The 20,561-nt window shown below is 35.0% G+C and overlaps 2 protein-coding genes across 5 annotated transcripts in view; one reads left to right on the plus strand and one right to left on the minus strand.

Moving 5' to 3' along the window:
• Window positions 1-8,597, plus strand: part of PRG4 (proteoglycan 4) — a 22,037-nt gene extending 13,440 nt beyond the window's left edge. The window contains exons 6-12 of the mRNA XM_069074432.1: window positions 1-508; window positions 2,937-3,014; window positions 4,155-4,291; window positions 6,071-6,227; window positions 6,874-7,068; window positions 7,397-7,522; window positions 8,282-8,597. The exon at window positions 1-508 is cut by the window's left edge and continues 1,043 nt beyond it. Of these exons, the coding sequence (XP_068930533.1) occupies window positions 1-508; window positions 2,937-3,014; window positions 4,155-4,291; window positions 6,071-6,227; window positions 6,874-7,068; window positions 7,397-7,522; window positions 8,282-8,379 (1,299 nt within the window). The 3' untranslated portion in view covers window positions 8,380-8,597. The remainder of the gene's footprint in view (window positions 509-2,936; window positions 3,015-4,154; window positions 4,292-6,070; window positions 6,228-6,873; window positions 7,069-7,396; window positions 7,523-8,281) is intronic.
• The window catches only part of TPR (translocated promoter region, nuclear basket protein), a 76,695-nt gene continuing 64,553 nt past the window's right edge, over window positions 8,420-20,561 (minus strand). For 2 of the 4 annotated variants that reach the window (XM_069074428.1, XM_069074430.1), the window contains 10 exons: window positions 19,735-19,822; window positions 18,254-18,432; window positions 17,089-17,157; window positions 15,780-15,874; window positions 15,086-15,192; window positions 14,273-14,368; window positions 13,943-14,099; window positions 11,467-11,585; window positions 9,189-9,287; window positions 8,420-8,627 (listed from right to left, as the gene is read on the minus strand). In XM_069074428.1, the coding sequence (XP_068930529.1) occupies window positions 8,572-8,627; window positions 9,189-9,287; window positions 11,467-11,585; window positions 13,943-14,099; window positions 14,273-14,368; window positions 15,086-15,192; window positions 15,780-15,874; window positions 17,089-17,157; window positions 18,254-18,432; window positions 19,735-19,822 (1,065 nt within the window). In that variant the 3' untranslated portion in view covers window positions 8,420-8,571. The remainder of the gene's footprint in view (window positions 8,628-9,188; window positions 9,288-11,466; window positions 11,586-13,942; window positions 14,100-14,272; window positions 14,369-15,085; window positions 15,193-15,779; window positions 15,875-17,088; window positions 17,158-18,253; window positions 18,433-19,734; window positions 19,823-20,561) is intronic. The other 2 variants (XM_069074429.1, XM_069074431.1) reach the window with 2 other exon arrangements.

Below are 20,561 nucleotides of genomic sequence, written 5' to 3' on the forward strand. Positions count from 1 at the left end.
GTGACCCCTAAGCCTAAAGCAACAACTCCTGTCCCTAAAGTGACAACACCAAAACCAGAGAAGACAACTACCACAACAAAAGAGACAACCACGAAAGCTAAGGAAATAACTGTTGTTACAAAAGACAGCACTACTCCTTTGGTTCCAACTCCTGACCCCAAAGTGCCCAATAAGAAGACTACACCCGCACCTAAAGAACCAGCAACTACACCTAAAATCACAACTACAACTGAAGAGACATCAACAGTAACTGAACTAAACTCTACGCCATTGGCTGAGACTATCCTTCAAACCACTCCTGGACCCAACAGAAGACCAAACTCTGAAATTACATCCTCTCTTACCATAACAGAAGTCACTCCCAAATATGAAAATTTAAATATTTTTGAGCAGGAGAAGCCTTACCTGAATCCTAGGCCTCCTGTGTTTATTCCAATAGGTATCCCAGGTTCTAGCATCTATGGGGGAAGACCCAGTCAAGGCATTGGTAACATCCCAATGCTTTCAGGTAATTTGAACAATCTTATAATCTATTTTCTGAGTGTAATAATGACATGTCTACAGAATTATATTATCTGAAATGATTAGTTTTCAACATCAGGAAAATATACATTCCATCAGATTAGCCATGAAAAAGATCAAAGGAAAAAAGATAAGGTATGGAATTGGTTTATCTTTGATAGATTTTGATTTGTCTAGGCTACTTCTAGAGGCAATCACCTGAAACTGGGAGATGCTGATATTCAGGTAATTCTTTAAAAGAATTAGGAAACTGGTAATGGTATTTTTGTACTTTGTTTTTTTATATGAAACATTTGAGAGTAAATTATTAACAATCCACTAAGAGTTATTGGAAAAAAACAAGCAAACAAAAAAAATCACAAACTCACCCAAACTCCAAAAAAGATAACTTCAAAAAAATCTGTTACATAGGCACAAGGACAGTTCATTAGATAATTTCAGTAGTCTTGAGTCAAAGAACCCTGATTTTCTACCACCCAGCCGCTCCTGAGGTGTTTCTGGTATCTTGAAGTTGTCCATTTGAAACGTTTGAAATGTTTCTCTGGGTGAGCAGGAATCTTTAGTCTTTTGAAACCAAGGCACTAAATGGTACGATGACTATTCAGTGAGCCAAGAAAGCTTATTGTGAATAAATAATTTTTTAAGATTTATTTCTTATATTTTTATATTTCTTATACTGTCCAAAAAGTTGGTTGAATTTCAGTCAGCAGACTCTCCTTTAAACATTTGATCTTTTCAATAATATGTTTCAAAAAATCTTCAACTCTACCATTAAAGGTGAAAGGAAAACTTTAGCACTTAACAGTTTAGTTAGTAGATCTATGAGCTAGTTAATACTCCTTCCAACAGACCTCGAAACCTACCCATGCCTTCTTATCCCTTGTAGCATTTCTTCTCATCCTCCAGTAAATGCTTCACAAGAAGCCCACCCACCACTCTGGGAGCTTTCCAATAGAAGTCTCTAGATACTATATGGATACTACTGAGTACATAGCCTTTCTCTTTTCTGAACTCTCCTCATCTCCCCTTGACCTAATAACACTCCCCCTCCTCTTAGCTGCTTTCTCATTCGATTTCTGAGAAGACAAATTAAATCAATCCTGCCATTCCTGGCAAAGACATCTGAATCAATTGCCTTATTATTCTAATTACCATTCTCTATGACTTTTCTCTCCAAAACAATATTCCTAGGCCACCTCTCCCATATGTGTGCTGTCTTCTATTAAAATGTAAGATCCTTGAGAGTAGACTGTTTTGCTTACTTGTATTTTTTATCACTAGCACTTACCATGTTGCCTGGTACACAGTAGGATATGAACTGAATTGATGTTTTCATGGGTATACGGAACTAACTCCTGGTGAGGAAACTCCCTTTACCTATAAAGGTTGGCTCTTTTGTTGAAGATTATAGCTCTAGAGAGTTGCCTAGAGTGAGGAGAGATTAAATGAATTACCCAGGGTCACATAGACAGTATGAGTCAGAGTTCTTGTCCAATTTCCATCTATTACATCATGCTGCCTTTAGTAGGTCCTTAATCATTGCTTAATCATTCATTTTCCTTAGCTCTTTCTATTTGACTTCCTTTTGTAGTCATAATTTTTTGATAATCTCTTTTATGCCACTTCTTGCATACACTTCTCTGGTAATGTCCTTAGTCTATTAACATGTACTACATAGTTCTCTATTGCCTTGGAATAACCTATAATTATGATTTTTTGGAGATAGAGTATTTATTCCATGACTCATAATGGAAACCTATTGGGTTTAAAAAATGTTTTGTTCTTTTGTTTCAGGGAAAATCTTAGGGTTATTTAACACAGTACAAAATTTTCCAAATGCAATTTAGACTATTTTTACTCCTTTTCAATTCTGGGCTTAATTTATTGTCCATCTGCAGAACTGAACAACAAAAAGTAAAGATTTTCCATATTGGGTTAAAATTTCTTCATAGAATCACAAAGTCTTAGACTTGGATTCAGAAATTCTCTAGTGGGTCCAAGATGCTCATTCCATAGGAGGAAACTGAAGTCCAGTGGTTATTTGTCCAAGGCCACATAACTAGGGAGAACCAGTCAGGCGCAGAACCCAGGGCTCCTGACTATATTTAGATACCATGAAAAAGAGCTTTAAACTCACTTGGACTATTAAATTTAACCTTAGTGGAATACTTTCTAAACAGAATATGATTATGAAATATATGATCATCTTATCACCTTTGAAGTCCAATCCCATCCCTTCTAGTTTGGATTATTTTATCTAAAAGCAGACTTTAGGATGAAAAAAAAAGCTACTGTATGTAGTAGAATCTACAGGAAGGAATGAAAAATTTACTTTTTGTTGTTATGTTTGATATTCACCTTCCCTTTTCTACCTCATTCTCTCACCAATGTATACTTTATATTGATTATTTCAGATGAGACTAACTTATGCAATGGGAAGCCAGTAGATGGACTGACTACTTTGCGCAATGGGACAATGGTTGCATTTCGAGGTGAGCTGAACATAAAAAATCCTCTCTTCTCACTGTTTGACTTTGTGGCATTTATGAGAATACCACAAGCTGTGAAATACTGTCTTGGCAGCAGGGACAGGGTGTTGGATCTACTCTTTGGAAAAGACTTATATGATATTCCCAGACACTGAGACTTTCAGATACTGTCTTTGTGAAATATGCCATATGAAAAATGTAGTTATCCAGAGTCTGAAGTGAAATAAATGCTTTCAGAGATGCATTCCAAACACTTGGGCAGGTAGGATATTTCTTCTTTGCTCACGAGGTTGTGTCAGTTTCATTTCATGCTGACAGGTATGACTTCAAAATATCTACTTCCTGACTTTCTTTCGGAAAGATACGTTGTTTTTGAGATGCCACTAAAACTTGACATAAATGTAGGTATACCAAAAAGGCAAGAAGGGAAATGGATGAGATATTCAAGGTCACAACTAGACGGTTGCAATATAAATTTCAGTTCTATTATAATCCTTATTCCATATATTTGCCCCTCAGTGTTTGCTTTACAGATTTATTAGTTTTTCTGACCCTCTCCTAAAAAGGCTACAACCCTACTACACCTTACTAGACAATCTTGGTGAACTGATGTGACTAAAAATGCCATCACCTGTATCCAACCTTCTTGGCTTAGGTCTCGCTGAAAATAACTAGTTGGTCCTTGGACAACTGACGTAGTCCACTGCCAGGATGTTACTCAAAGTCTTGCTAACTTGGTAGAACCTACTAGGGCTTGATCTCTGTTGGAACTGCTTTGAAGGACAGGGTCACTTCCACACCATAACAGAGGTGCTGGAGTTGGACTTTAATGGAGAATAGTCATATTAACCTTGTAAGTATCAGATCATTTTAAATCTGGAGATCTAAACCATAATCCTTTTCTGAAAACCCCTAAAACTTTTTTTCTTGACAAATTTTAATAGTGGTATTAATTTTCAAAATGTTGTTTTCACATTGGGCAAGAATTTCCAATAGTGCTAATACTTCTTGTCTATATATTGATTTCTATTTTTCCAAAATGTTTTCATGCATATAAGGATGGCTACCTTGAAGAAGTTCCAATTGTAAATTGGCTTTTGGAATAAAATTAAGTGACTTTAATTACTCGTCTTACATCTTTAGGTCACTATTTCTGGTTGTTGAATCCATTCACTCCACCATCACCACCTCGGAGAATTACTGAGGTTTGGGGTATCCCTTCTCCCATTGACACCGTCTTTACTAGATGTAACTGTGAAGGAAAAACTTTCTTTTTTAAGGTAAGGAAAATAACTTACCAAAGGAAAAATGGCAGCAGTAATTTTGTTCATCGATGCATTATTGGTCATGAGGGTTCAAAAATAGGTAAATGTTAACTACCACAGAACAATCCTACTTTTATGTTTTTGTTAATGGTAAGAACAACAAAGTTTAAAAAATTACCTACAGGGCGGCCGGATAGCACAGCAAGTAAGAGCACTGGCTCCAGTGTTGAGAACACCTGGAGATCGAATCCCGGGCTCAGACACTTAGCACCCACCCAGAAACGCCTGACTGTGTAACCTTGAGCAAGTTACTTAACCCCAATTGCTTAGGGGCAGCCAGGTGGCTCAGCGAGTAAGAGCACCTGCTCCAGTGTCGGGATGACCTGGATCAAATCCGAGCTCAGATACTCAGCACCACACCCAGAAATAACTGGCCGTGTAACCTTGAGCAAGTTACTTAACCCTGATTGCTTTAAAAAAAAAAATTACCTACAGTTAATGAACTGTTTCTAGATTCTTTCTCTTCTGATTTACAAAAATGAGCTGTATTTGTAAGCATAGAATTTGATTTAATCTTAGTAGACACATATTTAAACAGTTCATCAATATCCAAGGCCACATGTGGCCTTCTAGGTCCTTGGATGTGGCCTTTTGATTTGAGTCCAAGTTTTACGGAACAAATTCTTTTATTAAGGGGATTTATTCTGTGAAGTTTGGATTCAGTCAAAGGGCTGCACTTGAGGACCTAGAGGGCTACATGTGGCCTCGAGGCCACAGGTTCCCCACTCCTGCTTCTCCACCAATAACTGAAAACCCTCTATACATCCTCTCATATTCACTAGCCAAAAACAAATCAAACCAAACCCCAAAACAAAAATCCATGTAACTGTAAAATTTTTGATAATGAGCCTTTTCAAACATAGTGAGGTTGTTCCTCAAATTGAATATATTCATTGGACCCATACCGGGCCATTTCTAGCTTGGTAAGACCTACTGAATTTGTGCTCTGCCCACCACAATGTGACTCCTATCTACCTTCAAGTGGTATTTTGTATTTCTCTCCCCCTTCCCTACCTCTACCCTTTTCATCTACTCTTCATTCCTGTCAAATTGGTCTGCTCACTATTCCCCATACACAACAGTATATTTCTTCCTTTGGTCCCTTTGCACAAATGCATCAGATCCAGAATGCACCTCCTTAATCATCTTATAGAATCCTTAACAACTTAGATGCCACTTCTTAAATGAGGCTTTTCCTAACACAAACCCCTATTAGGTACAAGACTTTCTCTTGATGCTTGTATTAACATATTTACTTGTTCATGTATTATTAATAGAATGTAATCTTCTTGAGGGCAGGAACTACTTAGTTTTTGTCTATTTCCCAACACGTAGCAGCAGACAGGAACTTTACAGTTTTTTAATGTATTGAAATTGCTGAAGGCACCGTGATTTGGAAAGGGCATTGGATTTACATTTCATTACCAGGCTCTTTATCTTAATACCTGTTTGACTTTTGGACAAGTCACTTAACCCAGTTTCTTTATCTGTAAAATGAGAGTTGGACTGGTTGATCTCCAGGTCTTTACAGTGTAGGGTCTATGGTTCTGTGATCCTAAATGAATTTGAATTATCTCTGTACCGTGATGGAGCACTGGTAGGAGATAACTTACAAAAAGTACTTTCCACTAAGTTAAAGGTTTACCTTAGGCATTTAATTATTTATTAAATTCCTCACCCCCCCCCCTGCATCCCTCCCCCCTCCATCTACTAATATTTTGTTTCACTTATTAGGATTCTCAGTACTGGAGATTCACCAATGATGTAAAAGATCCAGGTTATCCTAAACCAATTGTTAAAGGATTTGGAGGTCTAAATGGGAAAATAGTGGCTGCTTTATCGATAGCAAAATACAAAAACAGGCCAGAATCTGTGTATTTTTTCAAGAAAGGTAGGTAGTGTTTAAATTATCTGCAGTATTATGATACTTCTAAGATTTGCACAAAAGTGGGGTGGCTAGGTGGCGTAGTGAGTAGAGCACCGGCCCGGGCCCTGAAGACAGGAGGACCTGAGTTCAAATTTGGCCTCAGACACTTAGCACTTACTAGCCATGTGACCTTGGGCAAGTCACTTAACCCCAACTGCCCTCCAAAAAAAAGCAAAACAAAAACAAGATTTGCACAAAAGTCAACATACTTGATAGTTGAAGCTTTGGTTGCCAGGGAAACATCCATCTATTTAACTTCTGTGTTTATTATCAAAAGTATTTTTTGGCTATAGCTGCCTTGTAGATGTTGGGGAACTGATTTGATGCTCTAATTTGCTGCCTGGTCCTTGTAAAGTTACATGAAAGTTTTAGGCTTCAGTTTTCCTGATTCATAAAGCATAGAAGCTAAATCTGTTTAACTGAAAGTTCTTCTTTTTGCTAAATATTTTAACAATTATTTTATGATTTTACTATAATGCCACTTGGAATCACTTTTTTGGGTGCTTAAAACATAAGAAACATGAATAATAAACCAGTTCATACTTTGAAAGTTAATTTTTACCTTTTCCTACCTGAACAACTTTTACAATATAACCGATTTCCATATTAGGTGGCACCATTCAACAGTATACTTACCAACAGGAACCAACTAAAAAGTGTTCTAGAAGAAGACCCACTGTAAACTATTCAGTTTATGGAGAACCCACCCAAGTGAGGAGGCGACGCTTTGAGCGGGCTATTGTTCCCTCCCAAACACATACCATTCGAATAAGCTATTCACCTGTCAGAGTTGCTTATCAAAAAGGTAAATCACATATTTTTCTTACATTAAGAATGAAAGTTTAAATGACTGCTATTTGTCATCATATAATAAGGTTATGTATAAACACCTAAGCAGTCTAAATTGGGGGGGGGGGTCTAGAATTAAAAATTATGCCATGATTTACATTATTTGGTACAGAGCCTTTATTCCCAGAAATTACCAAAAGGTCAGCGTTGTACTATCCCTACTTCACTTCACTGTCTGAAAAACGGGTTTCATTTACTCAGGTTGGTTTGTGGTCTGATTGAAGTTTATGGTCTATTTACTCAAATATCTTTGATGATATAAAAAATGTGTCTCACACACACAGGTTTCCTGCATAATGAAGTTAAAGTGAATAAAGTTTGGAGAGGCCTTCCAAACATGGTTACCTCAGCTATAGCACTACCTAATGTTAGAAAACCTGATGGTTATGACTACTATGCCTTTTCTAAAGGTAAGTGATTTAAGATGAATCTTAACAGCTATATGAACTGACTCTTCAATCATGAATAATTCAAAGACAATTGTAAACTGATGACTAGAGATAAAATCTAAATGTCATTGCTAGGATCATTTAAATTCAATTTAGGTATAAAAACTGTATTCTGTCATCATGGAGATTAGAATTGGGTAAAATTAAATGAGTAATTTAAGTAAAATTTTATAGATTCAACCTGACATCTGTGAAGTTTTACTACAAATTTTATGATAGAGTATACTGATTTTAGTTTACTAAATTCACCTAATTTGCCTAAGAATTTTCCTCCAGTTCATAATTATTTTACATTTTAGTGTGGATACTTTTTTGAGGGGTGGGTAGAATAATTTGACACATGACATATAAGTGAATTAAAAAAGGTTTTCATTGGCTAGTTTACAGTAAGAGAATTTCAGTTCAAATTCTAGCTTTCACTTACTACCTAAAGAATGTTGGGAAAGTCATTTAGCCTATCAGGGCCTCAGTTTCCCATTTATAAAATGACAGGGTTGGATTAGATGACCATAGGTCTATATGCCTCTTATAGTTTTGAAAAATGCTCACTTAGAAATTATTAATAGTCGCATATCTGAAATGTAGTAAAAACTCATATTTCAAACTATTATGTGTCTTATTTGTCAGAAAATTTGAATATTCAAATTGGAAAAAGGGCTTTAATGGGATAGTAAAAACAAATTATTCCTATTTTATTAAAAATGTTTTCTTTTAATCTAGATCGATATTACAACATTGATGTGCCTAGCAGAACAGCAAACTTAGTCGTCACCCGTTCTGGACAGACATTATCCAATGCCTGGTATAAATGTCCTTAAATCTGATTTCAAAAGATATTAAAAGCTGAAAAGAAAAAGATATTTTGACACGAAAATGATTTTATTAATAAAGATGTTGAAATGTTTGCATACCAATTAAAGTACAAAGCACTTTTAACATCAGCAATTACATTAAAACAGTAGCAGATTTGACAGTCTTATTCACAACTACAATAACAGTTTACAAAGCTTTTAATTAATATTTCCTCTGTTTAGTCCTCCTCTACCTCCCATTGCATGGCTCACACCTGCAGGAGGAAAAAAAGAAGCAAATATAAGTGTTCCCTTAACAAGGGCATCAGGTTTTCCACTCTATTTTTATGTTAGGCTAGAATGCAAATGATTTCCAGGTTTTATTACTATTACAGATTTAAAAATGAATTTTACAGTTTTTTGACTATTTCGAGTTTTACAATATTTCAACACTTTAAGACTCAGTATACAATTTCTGTGTAGGAAAGCAGCACAAGGGAACTATTAAAAGACTCCTTCATTTTTGTTATTAGCTAGATGGAATCACCTAAAATACTTCCTTTTGTTATATGTAAAGATGAAACAAAGGAAGATATAACATTTTAATTTTTCAAATTTCATTTCAGATATGAGGAAAGAACATGATTAATGTGTCATTAGTTAAATGTAATGATGCAATAAACCTCTTCCCCCAAATTAGTCCTTAAGTATATACATATTTGGTAGCTGATGTTAATTTGCTCAGGCTTAGGACACTTGTTTTAATTCAAATGTACTATTTCTCCCTCCTGCCCCTCTGCCCAACCACACCACCCTCAGTCATGAGAGAATTTTACCTCTTTGTCGGTTAAACTGACGACCCCGGACCCCTGTTCTCAAAGTCTGAGGCTGAAGCCTAACTCGTCTGAAAGGTTTAGGTTGACTACTGCAAGTATCTGAGAAGAGAAGATAGCTTAAATGAATTTGTCACTGAAGCAAAAGCTAATTGCATGAATGGACAAAACTGCAAATAGATGTCCTTTAAATTTAATGTTTTTTGAAAACTATTTAATCATGTAATATGATGGATTTTCAAAAACAAATAAAAACCTCAGAATGAAGAAAGTGCTTACCTTTTTTCTTTGACTTTTAAATGTTATCTGGTCAACTGAATGGCATTCTAATTTCATATATAAAAAAACTTCAAAGTAGGAGAGTGAAATATTTTACCTGTTCTAAACAACTGTTAAGAATTATTACTACTATTTCTCTTGTTCAGTCAAAATTATTTATCAAGAAAACCACTACATTTTTATGTTTCATTTGTTCTTTGTTTAAAATATCTTAATTTTAAATGACTAGTTCCTTTTTCTTAAAGTGAATGTTTCATGAAGGGGAAAGGGCTCAGGTTTCTTGATTATTTCAATAAACATTTAAAAACCATTACTATGAACTTTACATGCTACGTATGGATAGCTACAAAGACCTTGAAGTTTAGTTCACATTTATATTTCTTAGGGAAAAAAACCTCGGCGGGGGGAAGAAGAGAACATCAGAACAGAATTTAAGTCTATATTCCTCAACTTTGGCAATGGAAGAAAGCATTGGTGGTAACAGAAAATTTCAGAAAGACTATACATAATACAAATTAGGCAACAGTATTATATAGGAGGAAATAGGCTTTAAATTTGGGTGCTGCTAAAAAGTGCCCTGAATTTCCAGAAGAAATTTAGAAAATAGAAGCAACTTTTCAAGGCTTTTCTTTGGAGAAGGGGCACGAGCGCGTGCGCGCGCGCGTGTGTGTGTGTGTAACTGCTATTGCTGGGAGTTAAGCGAGAAATGAATTCAAGTGCGCGCGCGTGTGTGTGTGTTATTGTTGAGAGTTAAAAGACGTGAATTCAAGCCCTGCATCTGATACTTCCTAGCTGTGTGAAAAGGGGAAAAGTCACTTAATTTTTGTGAAATGGAAATAATACTTATTTTCCAAACTGTTGCTGTGAAAATAATAATGAGAAAAGATATGGAGAGTACTTTGTACAACTTAAAGTGCAATATAAATATCAGCAATTATTATTTTCCTATAGTATAGTAGTATAGACCGTTTCTCATAACTGGTCTAGAAAATTCTAGAAGGCAACATTACAAAACCTTGTTTTTCCTCTAATGTTGGATAGCCTAACAAGGAGTGAGTTTTATGACACAGCAAATGGGGTGTGGGTTTGGCCTTGAGACCAATAAAATAATCCACAGAGCAAAAAAAATACTCTGAACAGATCATTGAGGGATCAATATATTATTATAATCAATGATTGAGACAAATCTTAAAACTAAGAAATAACTTTCAAGTTTTAGAATAATACAGCTTATATTCACATAGAAAGAATTCTAGTTATAAAACATGGTACATATTTCACTAACTCTTAAAACAAAGTACAAAGATTACTATTTTACAGATGTAGCCATGGGAACTCAGAGGAGTTAGGCCATAAGGTCACAAAATTAGTAAGTAGAAGCGCTGAGACTAAATTTAGTTCTACTTATTTCCAAGTTCTTCTATTGTTCATATGCCTTGGGATCTTCAAAGAAACTTCAAAAATGTGAAAAGGCAAATTTTAAAAATACTTGAATGAACGAATGATTTAGCAACTTTTTATTTCTTGATTCATTCACTTCTTCTGAAGGTCTGAAGCATTTGCTATTCCTGCCCAATAAACAGAAAACTTTTGCAACAGTGACTTCAAAATGAACTTGATGTTCCTCTAATTAACGGTGTATATTTGTATACATACTTCTATATATGTAAGCACACACAAAAATAAGTAAGCCTGTGATAGAAACAGTGTAGGTGTATTCAAAAGATCTTTGATTTGGGTTTGGTTCTGCCTCAGACACTTGCTAATTGTGTAATCATGGGTAAAGTCACTTAATTTCTCAGAACTTCCGTTTCCCTGTCTTTAACATTTGAATACTACTCCTTTCACTGCATCTCACAGGGTCGTAGTGAAGAAAACGCTCTGAAAGACCTAAAGCACGATATAAGTAAACATGTGTTGTTATTATCATTACTTAGAAGAGGTTACATTAAGAACAGGTTAGCTGCATCTCTTTTCTAGCCACCAAAGTGACAGAATATACCTGCAGAGGAGCTGGATGGAGGATCTTGGCTGGTAGAAGGAAGATCAGACTCATCAGATGCCTGAACAGGTTCTTCCTCCTGCTGGCTATCAATTTCTAGGCCTGTTTCTGAACTAATTCTAATGAGAAGAAAAAAAAGGAACTCCATTAGGAACTACAAAAGTGCTTCTGGTAGGAAAATGCTAAACCAGTTAACTAAATGATGATAAAGAAATTATAGCTTGTAAATATCACAAAAAGGCAAACTCTTTCTCAAGCTTACAGAGGCCACTATGCTAAATGATCATTAAGGATCCTTCCATTCTTAATTTATGATGTATATAATGGGTTCATGTAGAAAATATATTAAATCCTTTGGTAAATTCCTCTAGATTATCTTTCAATAGTAACAAGACAAGGAGTAGCTTGGCACAGTGCATGGAATGCAGCTTTGTGTTTGGACCTATGCTGGCTGCATGATGAGGGGCAGGGGGCAGTTCATCAGCAGGTAGGTCACTTAACCTTTCAGTGTCCTAGTAAGTCTCCTCTAAGTTGTAAAGCAGTTGCTGATCTCCACCAGTGAAAGGAGTTTTCCATAAAGATGGTTCACGACAAACTGTACCCCAAACCCCTTCCCAAAGCCCCCCTTTCCTTTATCTAGTATAATTTCCTAATCTTTGACTATATCTTCTAATATTAAGTTCTGTTTTCCTTTTCTCTGAAACTACACAGGCTTCAAAGTGAAGGATTCTGAAAAATCATAAAAAGTTGGTTTATTTGTCAGGACCAGTATTCTACAAAGTATTTGTGTTCTTTCAAGTACCTTAAAGACATTCTTAGTTATGAAAGACTTGACCATACAGTTTGTGGATTTTCCAGACCCCATGCTTCTTTTTATGCTCATTTGAACTCCCACAAAGAAATAAAAGGCCTTTAAATGCTCAGCAATGAATTAAATCCCTGGTAAATAGCTCTTGATGGAGAAGTAGTAGATTTTCTTATTCAAACAGTGATTTTCACATTACTCATGTATTTAAAGTTATCCTTATCTGTCATTACCACAAATAAATAAAGCTGGCTACAACTTAATTTCAGGCTATTTTTCAAGCTCAAAATCTTTTTAGTTAGTACTAGTACCACTTTTCTATCACCCAAACCATCAGAAAACCAGGCTATAGAGCCATTTTGCAGGCAATAAAAATGCTATTTTAAGATCTGAATTTAATGGTTTCCCCCACCCCATGTACTATATGAAGAAATGTGGATGACAAATTTGATCATGCACTGAAATATGGTTTGGATAAGATAAAAAAAAAAAACCCAAAACAACAAAACAAAAAACTGTGTGCATCTACGGGAAATTTCATGCAATGTGTTTCAGTGCTGACTTCATTAAGTTACCACCGTTAAGATGTCCATAAACTAAAGCAACAAACATGAAGAATATACATGATGAAAACAATTCCTTTTCATAAAGGCAACATTCAACATTTTAGGTGGCTGGGAGTGATTCTTTTTTTGTTTAAATATGTGACCATGAGGCCCAAATAATGACTTACTAAAATTTTTAGTCAGAGAATCACATATAGAACATTTCAGCACTACTAGTGTCTAATTATCACAGAGTAACTGACAAACTTAAGGGAAGCTCATTTTCACAGCTCTATAATAATGTACATCTGCCAATTCTCATTAAGCAAGGTATGAGAAAAGAAATACCGCATCAAAACTTTGGAGTTAAAGTTACCACAAAAACTACAAAGCTCACTCCCTTCATTTTATAGATGAAATGGTTTACTTGGTCAAATTCTCCCACTGAATAACTGGCAGAATTAGGGACATGATCGGGACCTTTCAGACTGCCTTCTTGGAACTCTTTTACTACATGTAGTACTCCTTAAATACTATGTAAAAAAACCAGGATAACTAATATGTCCTAAAATAAATCATTTTAAATGATTAAAAAAATCAATGGGCTAGCTTAATCATGAAATCAGCTGTATTTTATAGGTTATTTAGCTTTAAATTTTGTTTACCAATAATCTGAATGTTTCAAACAACTAATTAAAACTGACATGACGACATAAGTATTTAAAATAATGATATTTCAGAGTCATTAGTTACAGAAATTAAATTGCTCTCTGAGTCAGAGGGTAATCACTTGATTTTCAAAAATTTCCCTTCTTGTAAGGGCAAAAACTCAACTACCTAAGCTAATGATGTAGGGGAATCATTTGGTATTTTGTTGGCACACAGGAACCAATAATATGAGAAAATATCTAAGAAGCTTGCTTTGTTGTAGACAATTCAATTTTGAAATAGTAAATTCTTTTTTAAAAATTTGGATAGGAATAAATTTTATCCCACTGTTATTTATCCCACTAGCAATTTCTGATGTTAACAGACACTTTCCATAAACTTAAACATATTTCATGACCCTAAACTGTTAGCATTCTGAGGCCTAAAGCAAGCTATATTCATCAAATAAACATATTACCCTTCAGGTTCTGTCTCCACAAATACTTCATCTCCATCATCACCTGTCCCTGTTTCTGTAGTCGTGGATAAACTGCCAGTGGATGTTGTCACCATTGGAACAGATTGAGATGCGTGCTCAGAAGAATCAGTAGCAGTACTTTCAGTAAACACAGTCACTAAAGAAGACAGGAAAAACAATTTAAATTCCTCAATTAGCACACAACATTTAGTAAGAAATTTGAGGCGCAGACAACAAAGTTTCCACTTTTTGCAAAAGATTTTTTACATACAACTAAACAAACCACTAAACGCAAGCATATGGTACCACATTTTACAGACTGATACTTACCTGGAGCTGCAACTTGTAGGGGAGTAGTAGGAACGCTTCGACCACCAGATTCTTCCTCATGTGCTAGGAAGAGGGGTGTTTCATACATACCTAAACCTAAAGACAATTGTATTAAAGACCTCACTAAATGCCTATGAGAAAAAAACGTTTCCGAATACCATCTGAGGTGAAAACTAAATTATTTATCACTGTATAAGCCTGTTGAAATACTTAGTTTGGTCATTTTTAACTGGAAGATCAAGAAGAAAAAGTGATTCTTTGGAAACATTTAAAGTTCTAAATAAAATAGGAAATTTAATATATTATCAAAATTAAAGTGTATTAACTTAAATATGATTGTTGTTTCAGAAACACTAATCAAATTTCTCTGATGTAAATTTTTTCTTGTATGTGTCATAAACAGTCCCTTTTATTAATACATTTTCTCAGCATTAAAGTGAAAGAACTCAATTTAGTTAAACATCTACATGCAAGAAAGATATTATGCTTGCAACACTGTACAATCCTGTCTCTTTTTATCTATTCAATAAATATTTATTAAGTGCATATTATGCATGAGGCAAAGAAATACTAAGACATAGTACCCCTTCTCAAGAAGTTTATAGTCTAACTGGTAAACAAGACACATGAAAGGATATGAATACAGAGTAAAATATGTGAAGCTCAGGAAAGCTTCCAGCTAAAGCTAGCCTAAGGACTTAATTATAGCTAATGATACACCCATGGTACACAAATCTTTCACCAAGCTCCAATGACTTGGTTATCTCAATATTTAGAAAATTCAGGTGATTTAAAGGCTTATTTAGTATTTACCTCCTTGAGATGCAAGCTGACCAAGATCTGAGTGGCTAGAACTTGTTTGTGGCATATCTTCAGGGGGTCCAAACCGGAACCTAGGAACACCAGCAACCTGAGGTGAACTAGAAAACAAATTCCCAGTTGAAACAAATCTGACCTATGGTTCCTTTTGTCAAAATACACAATATTTTAAAATACTTACTATGTCAATGAAGGAAACAAATTTAGAAAAAAAAAATCAAAGGTCACTAAGAGCAAGAAAAAAATTACATTTCAGAAGAGTAGGATTTAAGACAGGTGAAAAAAAGAATTTAAGGTCCAGAAATAAACACATTATTCCATATATTATTTATATGTGGTTTTAGAATACTATATACATGTGTATGTATGTATGTATGTATTTGAAGACCATAAGTTGATGTTTTAATCACGTTAATATTAAAATTAGTTTGTATTTCTTGCACTCTCTAAAATGTATCAATTAATATTGGAAAGAAACTACTCAGAAGTATGCTGAATAATAGGAACAAATCAGTCTGGGAATAAAAAGTGTGGGTATGATTCGATTCTTTTCTGGAATTCAAAAACAACATTCAAATAAGTAGAAAATTTTTAATATTTAAAATTCTTACAAACACTTTGACAATGTGATAAGGAAAAAAGGAGGGAAAAGGAAAACAGAAAAAAAATTATTCACATAATTACTTACTGAATTGCTTCTGCAAATCCATCTGTACGATGTGGTACCACAAGAGTTGGGGTACTTGGAACTGTTCTGTCCTCATCATCAAAAAAGTGCTGCTGCTAAAGCAAAGACTAAAATTAAAAGCTACACAAGAATTCAGTTATTTAGAACAGGGCATGTGTATAGTAGGGTGCTTGAGGAACATGATGAACCGACAATTTTCATTTTTAGCTACATCTATCTGAACTGCTACAAATCCCCCAAGTTTCCTTGCAACTCAATGAAAGTGATAAACAATTTCCAAAAAAAAGGGATAATGGAGTTGACAACCAATAGTAACTATAGCCTTTATAGACTAGTTGGGAGATTACTGTCATCATTTTTAAACCCATTAACTATATTTTAGAAGAACACAAAACTTCTTTCTTTGTGCTAGGCACTGTGCTAGGTGTTGGACATACAAAGACAAAAGTCAATCAGGCAGGCCCTGCTCACAAGGCAGTTATAGACAAGTACACATACAAAAAAGTACCAAATACATACAAAGTAATTTTGTGAAGTACAGGAGTATTAACAACCTAGAGAGTCAAGAAAGGTCACTTATAGGAGAAAACTATTGAAGGGAGTTTAGGGATTTCAAGGGGAAGAATGAAAGAGGTAGGACACTCCAAGAATGAGGGCAGAGCAAAACTGGGGGGTCTGGGGTCTGGGGAGAGTGGCTCATAGGTAGCCAGTACAAAGGCATGGAGTTGAAGTTCCGTGTAAAGAGAACAAGTTGGCCAATTTAGTTGGATTATAGAGTATAAAGGCAGGTAGAGGGGAGAGGTAATGGGTTTTATCATCTTAGAAAGAGGTTGTAGCCACATTGTGAAGGTATTAAATGCCAAGCAGAGAAGTTTGATCCTAGAAGCAATAGGGAACCCTGGACTTTATTGGGTAGGGGAATGGCATGGTCAGACTTGTGCATTACAAATAAAAATGTGGCAGCTGTGGAGATAAGCTGGATAAAGGGAGATAGTATATTAGAAGGTTATTATAATAATATAGGCAAGAGATGAATGAGGGTGGTGGTCAAGGCGTAGGCAGAGAGGAGACAGATGTGAAAGATAACATGGAGATATAATTTATGAGGATTCTAATTTAATGCTGGAAGTTTTTGGAAGCAAAAGCCATTGACCAGGGATACTGCTCCCCGAGGATGGAATTTTATTTTTGCCCTATGCTTGTCTTATAAAAAATGATAACATATAATTGCTATTTCAAAGTTCTCTTACAAACCGGAGTTGGAATGCTTTTAATCCCAACAATATCTTCTTAAGTAGTTATTACTTACCATTCCACCTATCCCAGGAGTCAGCTGAAGCCCTCGTCCAACTGACTGTCTTCGTGTCATCTGGATTCTCTGTGTGGTAAGGAATAATAGGATGATATTTTCTAAGGGATTTAACCAAAACCAAACAAAACAGTAAAGAAGAAGAGAAGCAGCTACCTCACTAATCAGTGAATTACCTAAAGCACAATTCAAAAATTACCCTTTAATCACATTGGCAGCCATGCAATGATCTGAATCTTGGATTAAAAAAACCAGTAAAACCCATTAAATTGGACTAAGGGTTGAGAAAGCAAGTATAAAGTATAAATCAGCATATAATATTTCTAAAATAAAGCTTTATTTTCAAATGCACATAACTAATTAAGGCAATAAGGTGTTACCAAAAAGAAAAATAAGACTTGTTTTTACTAATAGGAAAGATATATAATTATGCATCTTTTCTATAATTAAACCATGGCTTATGCTTAATCCTTTTTCTACTTAAAAATGCTATCAACTGTGCTGTGAAGTCCTAGATCTTCATATTTTATGGTTCTAAATACACACACACACACAATACATAATGGGACATAAAGCTGGCATACACATTCATCTTTAAACTCTGTTGCTACTACTGAAGACTAGCTACTAAAATCTAGCGATGCACAAACCCATGCTGCTAAAGAGCAGTATCAGACTGAATTCAATACAAAACACAGCTACATAATCAACAGATTTACAGGTACAAAAATAAATGGGCATAAACAACAAATCCTTAAAAAAAATGGAACCAAACAAAGATTTCTTTTCTTCCACAAAGAAAATGTAACTAGCCGCTAGACTAAAATTTATCTGAAATTCAACCTACTCAAAATTTTGCTTTTAACAATGGAAATAGTGACCAATTTTTTTCTGTCAACCATGACTACAATAATTCCAAATTACACCCACTCATTGCTTTGCCTAGTTCTTTGTAAACTTCTCACTGCTTATATAAGCCAGCAAATAAATCACTGCCATATTCGAGGAAGAAGAAATCTAAGAGCAAGTAGCTGCTTGGGTAATTTAAGAATATATTCAATATCAGTAAATGGAAGAATATTATCTAACAGAAATAAAATAGAAAAGGCTAATGTATTTTCTACGTGTTGGATTCTTTAAAATATATATACCCCCTTTTAAGTACCTGGACTGGTGGTCCCAACTCCTGAGGAGGTGCATGGATAGTTAGTCGTGGGGGAAGTGGGTGAGGTGGTCTTCGGGGTGACTGAGGTGCCCGAGGGCACTGTCTTTCAGATGCTGATGACGGTTGTTCTCTAGAATTTTCATGGGACAGAGATGATTCTGTAATAGAACTCCCTTCACCTTTAGAGGAAAAAAAATACAAAATTGTCACCACTGGCTGAATTGATATTTTGGATTAAATAATACTGTTAGCACTGTTTTCACCATCTGGATAAATTGATCTGAGAGCAATCAGATTAGCCTTGAAAAATAATGAAACCACAGGCCTTGGCTTCTACTTTAACTTTTTAGGACTGATCTGTAATTTTATTGCTTTATCCTACGTTGATACAGATTGCAACTCCTCTTCAATTCAGTAGAAGGTCTTCAAGGGTTTCTTGGCAATAAAATCCAGCACTCTGTTACCAATGTGGTAATGAGCCTCTCCAAACTTGAGTTAGGTTGGTCCTTGGTACAGAGGATATGCCAGTGTTTATGCTCTGCTACAAAAGTTGCTGAACAGCTAGGGTCATTTCTATACCATGATGAAGCACTGAAATAGCACTTTGGGGAAGTCTTTCTACAAAGGCAAAAGTTAGTATACTTCCCATATTATCTTTAGCTGTTTGATTCGTCCAGGTAGTAGAAAGATGGAAATTTCCTATCATGGAAGCTGGAACAGGGTTTTACATTGATAAGTGGATCAGTGCTTGGAAGATTCCATCAATCTATTCTGAAAAGTATAAATCAACCTAAAAATGAAAATTACATAACCTCTCTAAAGCCTTGGCTTCTTCATCTCTAAAATGAAGAAAATAGAATAGATGACAAATGAGGTCCCTTCCAGTTATAAATCCGTGAAGTACAAAATCACAAATTCAAACATCTTTTAATTATATAGCTCTGCTACTATTCCTTTAGAAGCTTAGACTGACCTCTGCTGGTCAAAGAAGACAAAAGAGAAATTAATGGCAATGTACTCTCTGTTGCTGTTTTCTTAGAAGTTCTAAAACAATTCCACTTAAAAAAACTTAATATTCTCTTGCATTTATAGATTGACTGATACTCTTCAAAATTTCACGTATTTTTAGCTGACCTTGAGGGAAGGAACTTATCATTCCCAAATCTATAAGGAAACAGAGAGACGATCACTTGTTCCATGTTAACCAGTTAAGTAATGAGAAATGAGGTAACAATTTATGCCTGTAGAATTTGAATTCAGTCCACTAACATATTAATTCTCTTTGAAGTTATAACCTAAGTCATGGTCAGGATCAATCCCAGATATGTAAAAATGAGCAATGTTTTAGAAACAAATCCACAGCAAGTTTTTTTTTTTTAAAGGGGTTCTTTTATTTTGCTTTAAAAAACAAGTGAAATATACTCTCACCCCCATACTAATAATACTGCCCCCAAACAAAAACCCACAGCATTTAATCTTACCACTGTTGTGAGAATCTGCAGCTCTCTGGCTACTCTCACCTCCTGTACTTTCTTCTGTTTCAGTACCTGGATCAGTACCATCACAACCCTGAACATAAAACACTCTGATGACTTGGTACAAATGAAAAGCATTTAATACTACAGAGTAAAAGAAATAATCTAGGGTAAAACAGGAACATACTAATAAATAAGTAACTTTAGACAGTAACATATTGATATCTGATTTCAGATAAAGCTGGCAAATATAAACTGCATTTCTACAGATACATCCTTGTAATAATGCAAAAACAAGAGATACTGTGATACGGCAGAAAGAACATTGCACTAGGTGTTAGGTGACTGTGTCCTAGTATACACCTGGCAGGTCTTAATTACCTATGTTCAAGTTATCACCCTAGTCTGGGCCTGTTACTGAATTTATAAAATCAGACTAATGATCTACAAGGCACTTTTCAGCTCTAAAATTTTATTATTTTTAAGTTCCTTATTTTGTGATACATTTGCCAAATCTTCAGAAATACAAAAGTAGCTATTCATTCAAACATCTAAAAATGATCTCAAGAAAGTTACTAATTCAACAATAACTTTAATATAAATTTGATTTTGAAAAAATAGTAATTTATATCCCACCTTGTAGTTTTTTTTATAGTTTTAATGTACTAATTGAAAAAACTGCACAAGTCTTGCCAAAGGAGCTATGAACAATGATATTATCCTGCATTTTTATTGTGCTTTAAAGGTTATGAAGTGTGTTTCTTTACCTGTAAAATGGGGAGGCTGGACTATATAGTCCCTTGATCTATTACCTCATTTAATCCTCAGTATAA

The sequence above is a fragment of the Petaurus breviceps genome, unplaced genomic scaffold (assembly GCF_028583685.1).
Source record: "Petaurus breviceps papuanus isolate PSGF00001 unplaced genomic scaffold, PetGlider_PUasm1.0 90895, whole genome shotgun sequence".
Classification (NCBI taxonomy): Eukaryota; Metazoa; Chordata; class Mammalia; order Diprotodontia; family Petauridae; genus Petaurus; species Petaurus breviceps.